Source organism: Nesoenas mayeri, assembly GCF_963082525.1.
Source record: "Nesoenas mayeri genome assembly, chromosome: 8".
NCBI classification, from domain to species: Eukaryota; Metazoa; Chordata; class Aves; order Columbiformes; family Columbidae; genus Nesoenas; species Nesoenas mayeri.
Genome location: NC_137554.1, coordinates 6,883,475 through 6,905,097, shown reverse-complemented (window position 1 = coordinate 6,905,097; position 21,623 = coordinate 6,883,475). Strand labels below are relative to the sequence as shown.

General features: G+C 39.7%; 1 protein-coding gene across 1 annotated transcript; it reads right to left on the bottom strand.

Annotated features, from left to right (window-relative positions):
• Window positions 1-4,173: 4,173 nt before the first annotated feature.
• Window positions 4,174-20,303, bottom strand: PTGFR (prostaglandin F receptor; the record flags this gene model as incomplete). The annotated part of the gene is made up of 2 exons (XM_080348883.1): window positions 4,174-4,479; window positions 19,515-20,303. 2 exons carry the CDS (start codon window positions 20,301-20,303, stop codon window positions 4,174-4,176), a joined length of 1,095 nt encoding a protein of 364 aa, XP_080205009.1.
• Between the last annotated feature and the right edge of the window lie 1,320 nt (window positions 20,304-21,623).

Genomic DNA, 21,623 nt, shown 5'->3' with positions numbered 1-21,623 from the left:
AACTTGATTCATTATGCCTGTAAACAGCTACTCCCCCTTTTGCTGCACTCATTTATTTGTGGCATTTTTGCAAGTTCTGTCATCTCACAGTGCATTCAAATCCCAAAACTGGTGAAAAGACGGCAGTGAGAGCACGTGGCCGGACACCTTGTCCTCCCAGCCATGGTTCAGCCAGCTCACTCCAAAAGCACCCCGACAAGCCGATGTAACAGCTGATGTTACAGCTGTTTGGTGTGGAGGAGATAGTTTAATTGACAATCTGAATTGGTATATTTACAACAGAAAAAGGTCTCCATCCAAACCATCCAACTAGATGTACTAACGGTCACAAGAAAATGAGCTGTGATAGCGGTTTTTTTCCACATAGAGAATAAAATGTGGTTTTTTTTTTTTCCTCTTGTTTATCCTGCTTCAGTGTCTGAGATGAGAAGCTGTGAGATGCACAATACCTGTCACCACCACTCCCCACATCACTGCACCTACTGCTAAAGAACAACTCACCTTTGAAAAGTCATTTATATGAGAATAAAAAACATGTTGTTACTGAACCAATACTAATGTGCAGTATTTTCCATCTGAGATACTCAATACTATCTGATAGCAAATCAGTACTGGAACTCTCCAAGTAGTGAACTCCTCAGGGTTATCTCAAGAACATCAAATGCAACTACTCATATTAGATAGCCCCTCTTTTATCTTATCTTTGGAACAACATTACACTGTTAGTATTTAAGTTTTCCTAATAAATATTACAATTAATTCACATTCAGCAGGAAAATATTGTCTGTTCAAGGAGTAAATACTTTCCTCAACATAATGCAGCAAGACTGAATTGAAAATGTTTGCTGAAATCAAAGACCAGTTTTACCATTTTTAATGGTGGTAGATCACAGAAGTTTAAATTGAAAGGTGTCTGGGGTTATTCAGGAAGCATCAAAAGTCACGATAGGTGTTGTAATTGGGATTTCAGCACTTTTCCCAGGACCCAAGTGTTGAGAATTAAATCTCATGCTGTTCTATGCAGTTAATCAGTGATGTGCTATGTTACCATAAACATCCTGGAGGAGTGTATCAGAAGGCAAGGTGCATCTGAAAAGTCCCGACATCTTGTCCTAAAGGATCACCATGGCTACAGAGGTGGTACATACTACTGTTCCTGAAATAATTCCTAGCACATCAGACTAAAGTAATACATACAAATATCCAAAAATAAACATACAAGGTGAACACTTTGCCTCAAGAATCAGATCAAAAAGATCTTGATCCTTGCTCTCCATATCTTTGCATCTAGGTAACGAACTACATATATTTGCCTAATCACCGTGATGAGCAACTTACTGATGCTTCCTTTGCTTCAGCAGGGTGATTCAGCCCAGGCTAGGACCTTAGTTTAGGATAATGTGCTTCCTTATACAGCCTGCCACTGCGTAAGATCCCAATTAGATTAAAATATTCCCCCACCCTGAGGATTTCCTCGGTCATTAGTCAGAAATGAGATTCACTTTCTTCCCACCAGAACACTTACAGCCCCTGCCTGCTCTGGAGACTCTAATTACTGCCTAGCAGTGAACAGGCAGCTCGTGACCACTCACATCGTCAGCCAGCCTCTAAAGAGATCATCAGCACATTGCTAAGCAGACTGCCCTTTACCCCCTGCCCAGACAATACTCAGATCCTAGTGTGAAGCTGTCTCGTTGATTTTTTTTTAATAATCTCATACTCCATAAAATATATAATTTGCTAATCATACAACAGAGCACGTTGCTGGCTCTGCTGTGAGCTGAACCACAATGATAATCAAATCATTTTCAGCGGTAACAGATCCTTGGGCGACCGTATCCTGAGCTGCCTCTGCAAGCCATCACATCACTGGACAAGACAAAATTCTAACAGCAAAACTCCCTTTTTTTTTCAGGATTCATAGTGTATATGAAACTAATCGGAGTCTGTGTAACATCTTGGCAGCTATTTGGATAAAAACACTTTCATTCCAAACACCAAACTCCCTCAGCTCCACTTTTATTTGCATTTTCTAAGCATGGATCATCAAATTTGACTGTGTCTGCCTCAGACCACCAACTGCACTGGGCTGCTCAAGTGACAACAAACCATACGAACACTGGTACCTCCTAGTCGAATTCTCACTGTCCTCCCCACCTTCACAACTGATATCACACGTGTGAATGGCAGTGGATGCCTTGAATCCTGTGTAAGACTTTTCTGTTATAAGGATTATTTTTAACAACTTCAGGTCTCTTTTTTTTATGCAAAAATATCATAACTCTCGAGATACATTTTGATAATTTTAATGAGGCTTTGCAATTTACATTCAATACATATTAGTACACAAAATATAAGAAATCACATATACATATAAACTTTCGTTTGTTTGTTTTACAGGTCAACCAGTATGAACTACACAAGCTACATTTATTCACATAACAAAATTGAACATTGATGAGCTTCATTCACCGATCAAATATCTCAACAATTTATGGACCAACATATTTTTGCAGCTGCTAAAACAACAACCTTCTGTAAAGAACAAATAATTTATCTTAACAGATACACTGGCATCACATTCTATGAAATGAAAAAGCCAAACAGAGCACTGACAATGCTTCCAGATTTCAGCAGAACCCACATGAAGCAACAGTGCGAAGCTTATACCAGCATCAAATATGTCCACAGTTTCTCAGCTCTGTGACTAAGAAAATAAATCACATACGGAAATTCTTTAGGGTAAATGAAGCCATTTCAATTCATTACAGGGTTATTTAACCCACTTATTTTTCAACCTTTTTAAAACAAAAAGGAAATAGCTTTTAAAACAAGAAATTGAAATATTTAAACCTTTTGGGTTTTTATTTTCTGACATAAACTATTCTCACATACAACATGAATTTGTAGTTCAGGAATAGTTTTGGTCCCTCAGACTGTCTTCTTGGGAATCAGTTTTTAACTACTTTGTCCAAATATACCAACAATTTACTAATGTGGTTATTTGAAGTTAAGTAGGTAAAAATAACATAGACATTTCTATCTTAAAACAATCCCTCTGCTACAAAGTCTCTGATAGTCTCACTTTTGCTTCTGAACAGAATTCAGTCACAAAAAGACAAAGTTTCTTTTAGCAGCATTAAAGGTGAAGGGCCTTCTGTGTCAAGTCCCAGAAACTTGCTGGTACCTTCAAATATACTGAATGCCCTCAGACACAGACTCTGCAGAAACTGAGAGTGCCATTTGCTTTCACAAACAAAACCACGCTCCCAGTGCACTTCCCTGCAGAGATGCTCATTTGATCACTCACATTTTTCATGAGACAAGTGTAAGTAATCTTTTATAAATGAAGCAGAGGTACCTCATAAGCATTTCAGTATATGCATTAGGGGAACACTTCAAGAAACTTCCTTCAGTTTGGCAGAAAAAAATCCCACACTCTTCTTTTTACAGAATAACCACAGCTTTATGTCTGTTAGTATCAACAACATTTGTTGAAAGGACTGAAAACTCACTGATAGATCTGAACATGTAACTGTAAGCGAGCTGAGCTGCTTCTGTGTTCCCACAGGGAACCTCATGTTTTGTCAATGATTGGAAAGGAATGGTTACACTGACGCAGGTCTCTCAAAAATGTATGGAACAGTAAATAATTAAGAGATCAAGTCAATGAACCAAGCAAACTGGATCATTTAATAAGCTGGGCACAACCAAAATGTCTTTCATATATCCAACTGGAAAATTCAATGCCCTTATGGAAAGGATGGTGAACTCTACCCTGGGAAGCAGTGATTCTGCAAAGGATTTGGGGATATCACTGGTAGATAAATTCTACCCCTTTTAAAAATCATCTTGGAGTTCACTTTCACACTTGCATATGGTCCTAAGTCTGCTAAGGTAAAGGATTTGGTGGGGAGTATTATAAGGAACCCTCTTCACTTTAGTACCTGGAAGGGAGAAATACAGGATCGTTTAGCATTCTACTACCAGTTTCGGAAGGGATGTATTCTAAACGGAATTAAAACATTCAAGTGCATCTTTTGGAGTAGCAAAATCAGCAAACCACTCACAATTTAAAACAAATTCCAAACCATTGAATCTTGGAATTAATTTTAAGGTATTGCCCACATACGAGCATTGCCTCCATCATCTCTTCATACACTGTGTTTAACTTCATTGCCCTGTAGAGCTGAATGGCTGTAGGTTGATTTGTTTGGAACTTACTGGTGACTCAGATATTGCTGCAACCTTCAAAGAATTCTTGATGGAGCTGAGTTCCCACATATGTAAGTTTACGATGTGCACACCACAACATCCCCTTGTGATCTTGTACAGGTTTTTAAGTACAGCTTTCCGGAGAAGAATGTACACCCAGGGATCTAAAATCTGATTCCACGTTGCCATTCGGAGAGCAAAAAGTATTGTTTCACAGGTCTCCTTTGAATGACTGTCATTTATCCCAATTCTGGCCATTGTCACCTGAAAATGGAACATTTTAAAGTTATAGATCAAAAAAAATACACCAAGAGAGAATGTAAATAAATGAAATAATTTCAACATCATCTCTAATCCTCACACCTTCACAGCATCAATGCATTCCCATTGCAAAGGAAGTACTTTAAGGCATATAATACTTATCATCCAAGAAATCCTCTGATGTTTTACACAGGATATACATGTGTCTCTGCTGAATGTTGAGCAGAGGATAGCAACCAGCCAGAGAATACCCTCCAGAACTAGGGAATGATTTGAGCAAGGAATGAAAACTCATCCAGAGCCAATAGTTTCACATGGGTGGAGGTCTTATTCTTCTAGCATAGCCCAACAGGACCACTTCTGGTAGAAGATACCCAAGTGCTACACCAGCCCAGTAAATTGTGGCTGGCCTCCTCGTTTTGCAGAGCTGCAGCCCAGGCTTTGAAACACCAGCCCCGGTGAAACATGCGCCGCTGGGGCTCCTGCCCTGCAGAGCCCTTCTCTGCAGGCGTTCTGCCACTGAGGTTTTGTAACCTGAGTTCCTGTGTGAAGAAAGCCTGGCTCTGCAAAGCCAGGAATCTGCCAGAGGACAGTAAATTATCTCCATTACTAATGTTAAAAGCACAAGAAGACTTTTTTGGTAGAAAGATGAAACACTGTAAATCTTTCAGTTCCAAAGCCTTTAAAGTGATACAGTTATTTAACTAAGAAATGGGATATTTTACAACTGATGCTGTGAGTACACTGATTTATTGGGAGATAAGAGGTGAGGTCAGTCTGTCCGCGTGCAGAGGGTCATATTTCCACAAAGATACATAGTAAAAAAAACACTTAAGATTCCAGCAAATCTACTCTGCTCCTTTTTAAATGCCTCTCTGTATTCCTAGGCCCTACCTATATCTTGAAGGTCACCACATCTGAGTATAAGCTTGAGTGGAACAGAGTGAATGCATAAAAGGAGGCTGTACTTGCTTGATTAAACATGTGGTCAAGCGTTTGTCTACGGACATCTATGGGAGCAGCAAAAAGAGCCCCTAGGAACATTCCTAGGGAAGCTGGTAGGACTGGCAAAAGCACAGCTGGGAACCGGTGTGAGGAGGAGGAGGAATGTCTGAGCACTGAGCCAACACAAACACTTACAAATCAGTTCCCTGAATCTCGTTGTCACCCCATAACTGTTGGGCACATTCCTCTGACATCAGCAGCCCACCCAAACTTGGACAACTCCTTTGGCTTCTGCACGAGATGTTTTCTCAGGACCGTCCTACATTTTATTTATTAGAGGTCCAATACCACAAACCAAACTCAGATGGAATAGTCCTTATTCATGCAAGTAGGACTGGGCAGCAAATGGCAGCACAATAGAGCTCATGGACCAACAAACTTATCGGATACACTGCAGGTTTGACTTGATAGAGACATACAGTTTCCTAATCTGCCTCTTGATGTGCTTCAGAAATCTGCTTGGTGCTCTTCTCTTGCGTTCTGCAAAGCTAATAAATGCCAAGTACAGCTCCTCCATGTCTTATGAGAAAACACGTAAGAAAACTGGAGGCAACTGAAGCCAACTGCATGCAAAGACAGGGCAAAGAGGAGACCATGTCTTGGCTACTGGAGCCTTTCTAAAGTCATCTCATGATTTCTAGAAGACAACTCCAAACTCCAGCTGAAGACATGTAGAATGGAGTGAGGCCAATATAAATTATTATTTCTATCACATTTTCCTATTCATTTTTTATTTAAATTCAAATGTTTAAAATACTATGCCAAAGTCTGTTTGAAATCACTAATTATTACATTAAAAGGCCTGATACATAACTAGCTGATTACTAAAGGATTTAATTGAAGAAAAACATGCAAACAGTCTGTATTTTCTCCCTGGGTGTGAGAAAGTCAATCACTGAACTGGCACAACTTGCCAGCTCAGAAACTGCAACGAGAGCTTGCTGCAGTGCTAAACTGCCTTCTGAGAGCAGGACCTCCTCCATAGGCACAGAAAGATCTCTTCTTTCCTTCTTATTTCACTAATACTGATCAATAATTAGTTCAAAGTCAATAAACCAATTTGAAGACTAACTTTTTTTTCTTCCCTGTAGATTGGTATGGTAAAAGAATTCTGTCCTCTGTAGCCAGCAGTACACAAGCAGGGAAGTGGGAAGAGGCAACGCAATTGCATCATATGTAGTTGCTTTTGATCTCCACAACTGAATCAAATATTCATGCAGATTCAGCAGCATGACTCAAAAAATTAATCCCTAGCTGATAAATAATAACATAGCTCATGACATTTTCTAAGATATTTAGAAATGTAAAAGTCCAAGTAGCATTTTGCTGAGTTACATGATGTTTATATGAACACAGCTGGCTTTGTTTGAAAAAAAAGAAATGATAGCATCACATGATGTAACCAATACAATTCAAACTTTCCTTAGGAAAGCATACTGTACAAGTGGCTTTTTAAACCAAGGCTGCCTGCTTGTAAGGTATGAAGTTACTCTAACTCATATTAGTCCTTGATGGTTTAAGGAAAGACCTGAGAATTCCCTAAAAATAAATAGAGAAATCAAATTTGTGTCAAACAAAGACTTAACACAATACATTAAACGTCTCCAACCTTTTTGTCCAACTTTGGGCTTCATTAAAACCAAAGCTCACTTTGCAAGATCCAGAAAGTCTGATGGAAAAGTTTAAAAACATTTTTAAATTGTTGACTTCTGCAATTTTGCATCTAGCAGATAGCATCAGAGAACTGTTGTTTCCCTCGGGGACAAAGCTCAGTGCAACAAACTAAAATAAAACGCTCCAAAGCTTCACACCACTCCCCAAATCTAAACAGCATGTCTTTAATTTCCCTTCCAATTGGATCTCAATTATATGAGAACAACTAATAAGCTAAATGGCAGTGCTGCTTAGTCACATTCCTGTTAGTACTCAAGGACAGCCAGTCAAAACAAGCAGCAGGCTTTACAGCTAGTTAGGAAATAAGACAAACTGTAATGCTGCTTTAATGCAATTCAGCACATAGGCTCTAAATCCAGGTTCTATCCTTGACTTCAGGAAACTGGATAAAAACCAGTCGCCGGGAGATTGCTACAGAGAGCAGAGCAGACAGGCCGGGTCTGTTACATGCAAACAAACATCAGAAATTCCCTTCCTCTGTAGCTCAGCCTTCAGGCTCCACTTCCCCGCAGGAACCTTGCAGACCCTCCCAAATCTCTTCCTCTTCCTTTGGATTTCATTATAAGCAGTTCTGAGAATTTCTATTAATGGAAGACAGTCCATGGGGTTTTTTTCAGTATTTCCAGAGGACTTATATTTTGTCACTGACGCCCGTGTCGAATCTGGAGGTCCATATCCCCTTCTCCTTAACCACATAGAACTCAAGGCAGTGTTCTAATGACTATGTCCTACTTCACAGAAACAAAAAATACAGAATTATTTTGCATTTCCGGGTGTTTTTGGAGCTTCCATTATTCATATGTGCTATAAAGAAGCTGTAGTCCGCTACAGGCAAGAGCCGATAGAAGATGGTACTTTGTTGTACTCTATAAACACAAACTTTAAGAAAAAAAAATGCAAAAGATGAGAGAGAAATCAAAATGTACCTATCTTCACATTTTATGTACTTTTTATACCTCATAAGAACAGCAGTTAGAAAAGAAACAGCCAGCAAATTGCTTATATTGTTGTTATATAGATGTTGCAGTTTACAAGCCAAATGTTTGTTGCAACGAAGGTGAGTATGCTTCATTTTATTTTTTATGTGTTTCTGTATAAGTCAGTTTAAAGGCAAGGGTTTCCAAGAAAAATATGTAGTGCACCACTTCTGCCATCAAAATGTTAGTACACACACTATACTACTTATGCTACATAATGCTTTTTATGTTATAGATCTGCAGCATGATTTTCCCCTAATCTTTTCCTTTCCCTTTTTAAAAGAAAAACATGAACCATACCTTCAACCAGATGATCATTTGGGCTAGCAAGGAAATTTTAACCAAGCATAGTGATTTTATTTAAAATGTGTTTTTAAAAGGGAATTGTCAAAGACAAAATGCAACAGTAAGTTTTCCTCCACCCTGAAGACCAGCAGGTGCTTTTAAGGGGATACATAATACTTCCATGTGTTAGGTTTTGCAGGATCAGCTCTTGACAAGTAGCAGCAAATTAAGGGAGTCCCCTTTTCTCTCATGTACGCTTATGTGAAAAATATAATGACACTAAAAATTAGCAATGGATCCGCTGGCTCACTGTTCAGATGGCAAAAAAGAAACGTTCTGCCTCCTGAAATCAAGTTCTAATCCCAAACAGGTAAACCAAGGATGGTAACTACTACCTGCCATGATATGCATCTTTAAACACGCAAGTTTACTTATTATCCCGTTAAAGGCAGATAGTCTGAGAAAGATCTTGCCCCGATCAGGGTCATGGTCTCTCTTGAGAGACACAGAATCCAAATGAGAAATAGACGGAAAATTTGGATGACCAGAGGTAACTGAGCTTGCAAAAACATGTTGTAGAAGTTTATTCAGCCTCCCTGTGCTTCATATTTACCCCACTTAAAACGGAGCTGCATGAACCTTTTGAAGGTACTGTAAAGCTAAAGGCACCCAGCACTCAGAGCTGTCCCAAAGCACTAGTGCTGTGATGAAAGTCAAAAAAAAAAGTATAGAGAAAAAAGGAAAACACAACATTTTCCGTTAAGCAAATGAAAATCATTAATAATATTCCTTTCTTGGAGACAGTTGATTCTGTGAATAGGCAATGTCTCGCTGGGTCTCCCTGGCCAATGATGCTGCTTCACAAACACGGTACCATTCAGGATACACCTGCGTTTTCTCATGTTGGCAAGATCAAAGCCTTGAAAGGGTATGTCCAAGCACCCCTCTGAATTGGTGGGGCAGATCTCACATCAACTGAATGCCAAAGAAAGGACAGCAGTGTAGCAGCACATATATTAAATGCAGCCATAATATTAAATAAAGGCTTCGTGGGTGTTTGCTGCCCAGCAGCTCAGCTCCGTCTGACCTCACCGTGTGATGCATCTCGCTCAGTTCTGCTGAGGTTTCTGTTCTCCTCATGCAGGCTCTGGTCTGCAGAGGACTCATGGCCCATTGTAATCCATTACTATGCCATTAGAGTCAAGTGCAACACTTTCCACCATCTGTGTTTTTACAGCTTTGTGCAAAATATTTATAGATAGCAATACGCTTTCTGAACAAACATTTGGAAATGCCTTTTGAAATGAGATTTTTGTGTATGCAAGAATTTGACAAAATTACTAGGAAAAAAGTTAAGCGCAATAATGTTATGTTCACTATTTATAAATTATTAACTGCCTTTGGCATTGTCATGCTTTATATGAGGCAGGAAAGCAATTATGCAGTAAGCTTCATAAACAAAAGGATTTTTTGTGTGCAAACGTTAACCGAAGTGAAGCTTTTACTTTCTGATAACTTTTCCCTTAAACGCTACCTGTTTGCACCTGGTTTGCAGTAACATAAATTCAGGATGGGGTTGAATGAAGCATTCTGGCTCACCTCTCTTTGTTTCTCTGAAACAATCCAGATAGTTCTGTCTTGGATTGACAGTCCTTTTTCCTTTTTTCCTTCCCTCCCCTCAAAATTAGAAACGCTTTAGTTCAACTAGCTGACAATGTAACTACTATCACAGATTAACTGATTAACTTATTTGAAATGAAAGTAGAATCAATATGGGTAGAGAAGATTTTAGCATTGAAAACAGTAGATGACTCAGTTTGTAATGAAAAGACACAGTGTCCATACCAGAGTCAAACAAACAACCTGTTTCCTGAGCTACATGTTTTAAAGTTACGAGGAAGCTTGCTTACACAGAGCGAGGAATGTATTCCTGCCTAACCACAAGGCCTTTAACAAAAATCTCATGTACAAAAAAAATTCATTTTACAGATAAAATTAAAATATTCTTTACCCAGCAATCCTGAGAGAAATTACAGGACAACTGTTAGACCTCTTGGGACCAGAAAACAATAGCGTGTTTTCAATACTGCATAATAAGGACCATCCTGAGAAACACAAACAAAACAAATAAGCATTCAGGGATGTAAGGACTATATGTATTCAGGATGCGTTTATACTTCCATTAGGGTCAGCTGGGCAAAGCTTCAAACCCTGAAAAAGTCCTACTACTTCTCTTTTATTGCTTTGCTTTTCCAGGTTTTCTCACTCGTTTGGAAAACAATCACATTTTATTTACCAACTTGGTAAATATATTGTTACTTCATTAGCCTCGATGTTTCCAATAAGAAGTTATGAATGGAAATATTGAGGCTAATGAAGTAACAATATATTTACCAAGTTGGAATATATAATTTGCAATTTTTTTTTCTTTAATGTTGGCAAATAAATTTAAAGGGACTGCTGTGCAGCTGGACCACCTTTTAGGTGGAAGGGAAAAGAGAAATATCAAGTCTCCATTTAAGAGTGATTGATTTCTCACTGCTTCTGCAAACAAGTGGCCCTGGTAAAAAAGTGGATTAAATTCTATTTCCAACAGCCCGGGCAGCACACAGGTCCGGGACAGCAAGTAGGGGACCAGCTGGAGATCAGTCATTAACTTCCATTTCCCCAATGACAAAGTAATCTTTGGTTTCTGTGAGTTTAATGTGGAGGCCTAATCATCTTAAAACTCTCAGTTTAGGATGTTCTTTACACAAAGGCTCATTTTCAGCCTACTTCAGGACACCATGAGAAACACAACTCCAATGCCATTCAAGCCCACGCTTTGGCATGTGTCTCTGAATGAGGTTTTCAGATGGCTCATTAAAAAGAGGAGCTGGGAGCGAGCTTAGGAGCTGTTCTCTCCTTGCCCTGCCTGGAGCAGACAAGAGCAATTCTTCAGCAAGAGACACTCTATTACTTACACAGCAGCTCAGGTTCATTCAGCCACTCAGCTATTTGGCCTCATCCAATACGAGAATGAATAAGAAAGAATGAGTTGAAATCACTAAAACTTTACTGTAACTCCTGGTGTAAACGCTTTCTGCAATGTTCTGCCATCTAACCATTGCTATTTCTAAAAGCACATACGTAGAACCCACAACGGGTTTGCGCTCCTGTTCTGCCGCAAACAGGCACCTTCCTTCCTTGGGGAGCTTCTAACCCAAATCGCAATGCAGCAATTTCTGAATATTTTAATGTAAAATTTAACTCTTAAAAACACTTGAAATAAGAATTATTGCTCTGTTTTAAAACTAAACACCATATTTCCCGGAAAAGGATTCAAATAATGCACTGTCTCAGATATGAGCTGATTCTACACTGCTATTGAGACAAATAACTTCTGCTAGAAAGCTTTTGTAATCCCCACGCAAAACTCAAGATCGTGAATTAACACCGTAATGAATATCTCACAGAATATATGAATGCATAGCACACCCTGCGGTGTGTCATGTTAAACCTGGTGAGGATGAAGGACTTTCTGGAGTTGTTCCATGTCAATGTATTTGTCCCAGAGAGTTTTCAGCAACAAGTTTACCATTTAAAGGCTTTAGATAGTCAGGAAAGAGAGCTTTCCTAAAATAACCATCCAAAAATGGTTATCCCATGTATGACATTTTCCAAAAATGGTTATGCAGTGTATGATATTTTCAGGCAAGAAAGGCTTGAATAAGTGTAATATCTAGGAAATAGGAAGAATTCTCTTGCATCAAACAAAATTGGAAAGTACGTCAAATTGACTTACTTTTTAATATCAAGCACAGAATCCAAAAACTTTACCAACTGAATAAATTAGGAGGGGTTATGAATGACAAATTTATTTGGCTAAAGTTTTCAGAATTTGATTTTTTGAGATACCGACTCCAAAATTGAAAAAAAAAAAAAATCAAAATTTTCTGTGAACATCATTGACATCTATTTGAAACAAAATACTGTGTTTCTGTTGGTAAACTTTTGTGGTTTAATTCTTTATAGATAATATAAGTTGAAAAATCAAGCGGCATGCGATTTTGAAAGAAAACCAGGACCACACTGTTTTGATAATGCAATGTTCTCACATGACTGGAAACTGCCTTCCCTACTTTTTCTCTCTGAAACAAACCAACCTCACTGCATTTTGATGGCACTGCATTTCAGAAAAAGGCTTTACGTGGGTTTTTCCAAACAGCATAAGTAAACAGATAACAAAAACTCTATTTATGCTTCCTGAAAAGCCTCTGGTAAAGGACAATCTGTCAGTCTCAGCTCTTCTTCCTTCCCTGGATCATATCGTTACTGAAGGACAACATGCTGACCACCATCCAGTTGTTCTCCAAAACGCTCCTTTTGAGAGAGCATCTCAGCTGCTCAGCTCCCTGACTTCTGTGTGAGGGAGGTAAACGCTTCAATTACAAATATAGCCACAATTAATATAGAGTTTCTAAGCTCTCTATGATAAACTACGCCCTGGCCCACACTTAAAACATTTTTTTTTAATGATTCATATTTCTCAGAAAGGCTAAGGCCCGTAAGATCTCTCTAAACTGCAAAAGATAAAAATAGGAACAGACCAACCCTGAACGCTCAAATAGAACCTTTGAAATTCAGTATCAATGTAGGTGGGTACATTCTAAAACATGTATACCATTCCATTTCTTATCTAACCTGGTGGAAATTTTTCAGTTGTGTCTCTTAAGAATCCAAAAGAAAAGAAAGACCTCCACAACCAATACTTTAAAAAAAGGCATGAACATCCTATCCAAGGGTTTCTAGCATCATAGAAACACATGTGAACAGGTGGATTGAATTTTTATATGCATTGTATTAAACTTTGTTATTCTCTCTCTGGAAACACCTGCAATTTCTTTCCATGGGCTGTTTTCACAGTGAGATACAGAAGCACGTTTGAATTGTCTGAGTTGCTGCTTAAACCCTATTCCATAGGAAACTAAGCTAAAAAGACACTTCTGTCTTGAGACTAACAAAAACTGCAATTAAAATGAGTGTTCTCTACCCTCTTATCCCTTCAAATCAGCCATCTATTCCAAAATATATTTTGGGCCATAATATCAGGAATGACACTAAAATTTAGCAATTTAACTTGGAGTGTCAGAAGATCATTCAAAGGAACTCAAGCAAGAATAGCGATTGAATTTGTACAGTGTTAATGGATGTACTGAGACACTCGGCAAGCAATTAAAAGGCCAAGATACAAGGTAGAGTGACAGCCCTTTTTCTAGTGTAGCTTGGAAAAAAGCAAACCCATATGAGGAACTCAGGGAGCATTTTATTCAGTCAAATAGCTGCACCTGATCTGACCTCTTCTGATACAGTAAGGCCTGGAAAAGAAATAACAACCTATAGTTAAAAATAACTGTTACTGTATTGATGCTCTGACTAGAGATAAGGAGGTGTATCCAGCAGGGTGCCTGCTAGCTAAAAGCTTTTTTTCCTTTCCCAAAGAAACTGGTTCATTTATTAAAAACACTGTGGCAGAAGTGGGCTCCTGAGATGGGCTTGCACCTGGCACAGGAAAAGCCATGACAAGGTCCAAGGGGTATTCCCATGGAGGTCCTGCAGCAGGTCACCTCTCCTGTGTCCCTCAGCCTGCCGCAGGCAGGACGTGAAGCGTGGCCCAGACTCAACACCAACCACCGCTTCTTGACTCCAACAACATATCTCGTCTTTGTACGCTGTCAACAGCCAACGATTCTAGTAAAACAGGACAAGAATTCAATAACAAAAGGCAACATAAGTACAGTAATTATCATTGATTATCTTCATAAAAATCTGTATCTTGAAAAAGATAAACTATGTTTTTACGCCAAGAAAGTAACTTTTACAATGGCATTCAAAGCTGCAAGCTTAGCTAAACACATTTAAGAGTATCTCCCCTTCAGTCTTCAGACATGGATGACTGGAAATTGAAAGCCTAATTTATTGGTTTTTTGAAAGAAATGATCCCTGTTCTTGTTGACAGTGCCTATGCAGGCAGAAATTCAAGCAGGTTGCAGTTTTGACCAAGGATGTGTTTTGCAAGTGGCTCTGTAAAGCACACACGCTTCTGCAGAGTGGCCACCCATGAGATATGGGGTGCCTGTACTGTCCGTGGGGACAAAAGCCTCACTGGTGAAGCGTGGACCCACATCTTGGGACATCTAGTGAGAATCGGTAAGTTTTTAAGTAACTGTTTTGCTGTAGAAACAATGCAATCAGCAATATTTGAAGACATACAAGCAGCATTAATAAAGCAATGAGCTCATATAAATTATGAGCATTGCACATGTAAGAATAAGGTACAACAAAGTCTCTTATTATGTATGCGACTACATGGCCTAGAATTTTCTTTGGGTAAAACCTGCAACTTGCTGACCTTCTTCAGCACATACCAAACAAGAGCCTGTCTCAGCACCTGAAATATCTAGTGGAGCAACCAGGATGTGGTGGGCTGGGGTAAGGGCATTCCACCAAGAGCACCCTCATCAGGGCAGCTCTGGCAGCATCTTCACTGAAGGACCACTGAGGTGGGCTCCAGCAGCCTCAAAGCTGGAGCGGTTCAGCAAACTGTAAGCTAAATGCAGCCCTAGGTGCACAAAAAAACAACCATCAAGCCTCGCTGCACATGATAATCTGAGGACAAGAAGTCAGAACAAGTTCAGAGAGACAAAATTAGCATAACAAATTGGAAAGGGAAGAGATGACATGAGAAGAGACTGCTAGAAATCAATCTAGGCAGTATAAAAAGCAACTGAATAACAGCTGATTCAATCATACGAAATGAATAGCTGAGATTTAAAAATAAAAGGCAGAAGAAACCAGAAGGAGGGGCTATTTTCTGCGGTACAGGAGAGGCAAAACTGGCATAAAAGTAATCAGATAACTGCATGGAAAAAGATCTTAACCAGAATAATTTGAATGGAAAAGTATTTTTCTCAGGCTAAGACTGTACACATGAAAAAGATTAGACATTTCTCCATATCATAATTTGTTCCCATAGATAAAGTCACTCTGAAATAAACCTCTCCTGTCCATAAGTACAGGAAGTTCACTTTGCTACTCCAAAAGCAAAATTTAAAATATGTTTATCCCTTGAGCCCCACAGCATTTGACGTAGTGAAGTCAGAATTTGCTCATGCAAACAGAGCTCCAAAAACAAGCTGTTTCATGACAGGCCAGATGTCAAGTCACAGCCAAAACCCAGCTTTATATAACAATCTATTTCATCAGAGATGCTTGTTACAAAATACTTCAGCCCAGTTATTCCCCAGAATCCAATGCCCAGGGACCAAATTCACCCAGTAAAATCAATGCATCTGTAGCAAAAGGCTAAGACTCTAGAAAGAATGAAAAAGGATTACTTACTACACAGAGAAGTTGATGTTACTATCTCCAGAATGTATTTTCCTGGAATTACCCATCACAAAGCAAAATCAGACTGCCAGAACAAATGTATCTTTGAAAATCACTAACTGCAGAAATTATAGGAAAACTCATTAATTTCCTTTTTCTTTTGCATTTTTGTGAGTTCCCTCCTGCTCTCAATTCCTCAAACAGAGATAAATGTTTACCCATAAGAGAAGAAGAAGGGGGTATCCCTCATTTTGGTACTCCATCAAGGAAAGATGCCCACACAGTGGTGGGAAGCTTGAAAAAGGTGTTCATTTTTGAGGAACAAGTGAGATGGAGCTTCAAGAAAGAAATCAGAAGGAAGAAAAGAAATCAGAAGGAAGTGTCTTCCTCATCCAACAGCCCTAGGAAGGGCTCCACCCGAGCCACACCATGGGCTCTGCTTCTGACAAATGCTCCAGATCTCCAGGAGATTTAAAACAGAGATGGTGATTGATCATAATATTATATATTACTATATATAAGTTAAATGTTAGTGATATACCTATATACTGATGCATAAAGGCACCAAAACAAGTTCATTACCACTGAGCAGGTGCAGAAGCACGTTCGGTTCCACACCAGACACTATAAAGCACGATCCAGGCTCTTGCACCTCTAATGTGAAGTAAAGGTGATTTTAGCACAGTACAGTGACTGAATATATAATTCCACTTAGAAATAAAAATAATTAAAATCTAATAGTGAAGTAAATCTACACTTGGATTACAGTATTGGATAGACTTGATTTTGGTGGCCGTGCAACATACAACAATTGATGTAACACCAGATTGGAATAAAAACAGAAGAAAAAGAAACAAAGCAAATCCCCCATCAGACAGAGAATCACACCAAGTAAATCCAAACTCTTGCATCTGCAAACTGCATGTGGCATAAGCTGCACCACCTTCCTCTGCTTTCTCTTCCAAAGGTTTGTTTGGATTCTAATCGCTTTGGTTTATATCGAGTCAATTCATTCTCACATAACATTTGTTCTTTATGCTCTTTGGGATCGAGAACATGGGTAAAATTTGCAGTTCGAGGACTGGCACTGATTTCTAGATTTTGCTTTGAGAGAAAATTTCAAAAGCAAATGAATGTAAACCAAGCATGTATTTAGCTACTTCACCAAATAATTTCACCTATGACCACCTGCTCATATTTATTTCAAGAAATAATTATTTTGGTATATGCTGCCTATAGAATCTAAACAATTCATTTCACGAATTAAAAGCCCTGAGTGGTTTCACATAATAGGAGGAGTAGCAGTATATTCATGGCAGAGCTTTCTTCCACCAAATCTGTATGCTCCACTGCAGTCCAATAAAGCTCAGTAAATTAACACTGCACATATAATTCTGTTTGTATGCAGTGAACGCAATGCTATCAAAACAAAGAGCTGTTAATTCAGAGAATTAACTTTGATGACAACTCTACGATCCTAACAGCTAAGAGGGTAACACCTACCAAGAACCCCGTCTCATTGCATTTCCCACACTATCAAACTCTCTGTCTAAAACACTGTTCACTTCCTTGAAACTTTGATTCAAGAACTAACCCTACCTTACACAAACTGTTTTGGTTTGGTTTTTTTAACTTCTCATTTCTAACATAAATTTGTCCATTATTGCAGAACTATTTTCCATACTGCCAGGCTAATTTTGGTGACAGTTTAACTCATCTCATTTCAAAAGAGATCCAGGAGCAAAGTGCCGTGAGCACCTGTAGATTTGCCACCCAAGGAACTAGAATTCCTTGTGTATCGTGTACCTCTGCACCACAGTCCCAGACTACCAAGTACAAAATTAGGCAAGTCATTCACTGCCCTGTATCGCCCACAATGAAAATGCCAAACTCTGAAAAGGCTCTGAAAAAAAGATTTAGCAGATGGAATATTAACTCATTGTCAACTACAACTTTGACGAAGTTCAATATTTAACAAAAGTAGTGTTGCAATTTCATTTGGGGTTTTAAAAATTATGTTTTTATAGTTAACAAAAATGGAAAGTCATAACAAAATTACCAACGCTGAAAAAACAACCGCAGTAGTTGCAATTTAGTGGTCCTTCATATGTTGAATAGATGAAGTATCTCTCTTGAATTAAAAGAAGTCTATAGCTCTTTTGACACCTAAGGGCTTTTTAAAAATCAAATTAATTCCAGCCTTTAAGGGCAGTTATTTTATCTGAAAATAAATGTCACCAGAGGATAACAGACTATTTTCTCATGAAAAATAAAACCATTATTTGAGTTCCTTTTCTTAAAAGCCATTCTGTGGCTTGCCCCAGACAAATTTCAGGAGGTGGCTGCGTTTCTGGAAGTAACTGGAAGTACACTACAAAAGCTTGCTATACTGTTCTGACAATTTCATTTATGCCCTGAACACTACAGCCAGGACATTGTCAAAAAGCCAACATGAATTTAAACTATGCTGCAGACCAAGTCTAGAGAAATCAATAGAAAACTGGCAGAAAATTCTGGGTGTGTTGAAGAAAAGTGAAAGAGTTTTTGTACATTTCAGTGACACAGAGATTTAGACTCTCTCCTTGAAGTCTGCGATTCTGGGTTAACTAAATGCTACTTGCCAGATAAACCCAACTGCTGCAGCGAGGCTAATATCAATATTGAATTTAGGACTAGTTTGGGTAACTCCATACTATACCATAGGCAGTGAGTACATTCTACAAAATTTCTATATTTGTAAATTCAAACAGAAATTGCTGCTCTTCACATCAGTGCAAAACTATGTGACCTTGTTTCTAGGAAATAAATTAAGATTGCATATTACATGTGACTTAACCTCTCTCGCTCTAGTAAAAAAAATATCAATTTTCTTCTGTCAGGTTTCCTGCATTAAAAAGAGTCACAGTTAATATCAGCTTTTTAATGCCATCATACAAGAGGAGCCGTCAAGTTCTTTCCCATGTCATAATCCCGTTCCCTTCGACCCTGCGCACTGACAGAGCACACGCCAACATGAGCAACACTTACCGCTTGGGAAGAGTCACAGCGCTTACCAGCAAACACTCCTGAGTTACGGCCGGCACCGCTGAGCAAGCACCGGCTGCACAGAGCAGCTTTGCTAGTCATCTGTCCAGATTACAAACCCAGCTTGATCAGATCTAACCCAAATCTTTATTTTAACCCACTGGCAACCACTGTTTTTTAACATGACTCTAAAGTAAAGCCCCTAATACCCTGTTAATGGAGTGGAGGATTTTTAAGTTCTTAACTGTTATCTTCAGTAACGCAGTTTGCAAGTAGCAGTAAACTGTAATAACAACAATGAACAGACTACCATAAATAAAAAAATATATGAACCACAGTATAGACTAAACAGACTTGCCACTCCAAGATTTCACTGAATTTTTGCACAAGCTCAATATTTGCTCAATATATTCTAGTCACCACTCTGCCACCACTGTCTGTTTCATGGCACTGGAAATAAAGCCCTCACAGTCCCTATACACTTTGCTTGATCTATTTTGCTTATCATCAGACGTGGAGAATAATTAGCATTTTTGTTATAGATGCATAAGTACATACAATATGGCAATATGCTGTAAAACTAATACATTGAAAAGTGAAGGGAGCTGTCATCACAGCTAAAGCACCTTAAAACCTGGAAATAAAAAGGTATAACTTTTATACAGTGATGCACATTAAAAATTGGCAAACACGTTAGGCTCTTACCAGGAATGGACTCCAGCAAATGCAAGAAACACACATTATAGCCAAGAGCTGAATGATCATTTCAAAATGATGAGATCTGCCTTGTCTTTGTTGACTTTTAAATTTGACTCTTAAGAGGGTAATTCCTGTGACAGCATTGCACAAGAATGAAATAGCAAGGGCCAGTAACCCAAGGCAAGAAAAAAGTAAGAGATAAAATCTGTCTTCCCAGTCCTCAACATGTTCTGTTTTATAGAAGCACCAGGTCCTCGATGCTTGAATTTGATAGGCTCTAAACCTAAGAATAGGCAGCAAAGCTATAAGAACAGCAAATAGACATACCATAGTCAACATCATTTTCACATGTTTAGAGGTCATTTTTGTAGAGTGAAATATTGGCTTAGTGACTCCAATGCACCGTTCAACAGCCATCACACTGCCCAGGAAGAGTGGGCACAAACCAAAGAAAACCATGCAGATGCCAAAAACACTGCAAAGAATGTTGGACTGATTAAATCGAATCCAGTCTTTATCCGATGCATACACAAACACTGCAATGGCTCCGTTGATGAGGTGGCCAAAGAGATCTGTGACGACCAAACCACTAGCAAGAAGCAAAAAAGAGGCTTTCGATTTCTGTCTAAATCGCTGATATGCCTTCAATAGAATTGCTATAGCGAGACTGTTGGACAAAATTCCCACCGTCATGAAGATTATTGAAAAGAAAACTGAAATCTTCTTCTCTGTGTGGCAGGTTGTGTTTTTCAAGATTCCAAATCCAGCCAGCCCTGGTGATTTTGAACTGTTCATGGTTAGGAAGGGAGAGGCAGCCCTCAACACATTTCAGCAGTCTTGCAATCAAAAGGCATCTGCAATATTAAAAACAAAGATACACACACTGTAAAGGCACAGCACTGTTCAAATGAAATTCCATAATATTAGCCTGTGGTGCAAATCTAATTTTCTGGTTTTCTGAGTGATATGATATGGCATCATATTTTAAGTGCATCAGTCACAGGGTAAAACCATTATCTGCACATATTATACAATGTAGATGTAGTGTATGGTATCTTTATAGTGTCTGCACATATAAGACATACAAAATAATGTATAAAAAATATAATGCTCATATACATATAATCAGAGAAACCATACAAAACATTCTAGTGGTTAAACAACATATACAAACAAAAGTTTTTGCAACATACTCCTAGAAGGAAAATATTTATCAGCCCAGCCACAGTCAAAAGTGGAATAGTCAAACTGGAATGTTTTAAGATGATAATCACACGCCGTTTTTCTTCTTACTGTTAAGCATTTATTTTCAAAACAATGTCCTGACATCTTCCAAGTAATTCTCCTCTCACAATTCAATGTTTTAAAGCTTTCACATAATCAGCACTGTCTCCAGCTCCGCAATTCCCTCACTGAAGTACAAACTTGTATTTTAGACGCTCACTTATTCAGAAGCCAATTCTGCAAGGTCCTTTACACTTTATCTCCCATCTCTACTCTCAGGACATTCCCGCTAGTAAAAACTTCCCACGTCGAGAAAAGTGCAGGCTACAACCTCGCACAGTACAAAGAGGCAGTGAAGCCTCTCAAACACCGAGCTAGATCAGACACCGGGTAACCCAGCGGTGTTTCCAGCATTCGGGACTGATAAATGAAAGCTCAAGCTGCAAACTCCTCCGAGGAGCATCTTCCCCCCGCACCTCCCCGGGGCGCGGCGGCCGCGCCGGCACGTGTGCAGCGCCGGGCCCGGAGCGCACCCGAGGCAGCGCCGCTGCCGCCCCGCGCCCCTTCGCCACCGGCAGCGCCTTAAGAGCGCGATGCTGCCGGGGGCGGGGTGACCTGCCGCGCCGGGCACAAGTGCCACGGGCACCGGCCCCCACCCGCCCGCACCCCGCAGGGCTCCCACCGCCCAGCCCCGCCGCTGCGCACCGCTCCCTCCCGGCCCTGGTCCGCCGCCGCTCACCTCCACTTCGCTCCGCGGCGCCGGGGAGAGGTGCGGCGGCGCAGCGCGCTGCCCCGCCGGCCGCCGCCGCCCGGCCCGCCGGCATTGCCACCGCCCCCCCGTCCGACCGGCACCGCCCGCCTCCCGCCCTCCCTCCGCCTTCCCTCCCGGCC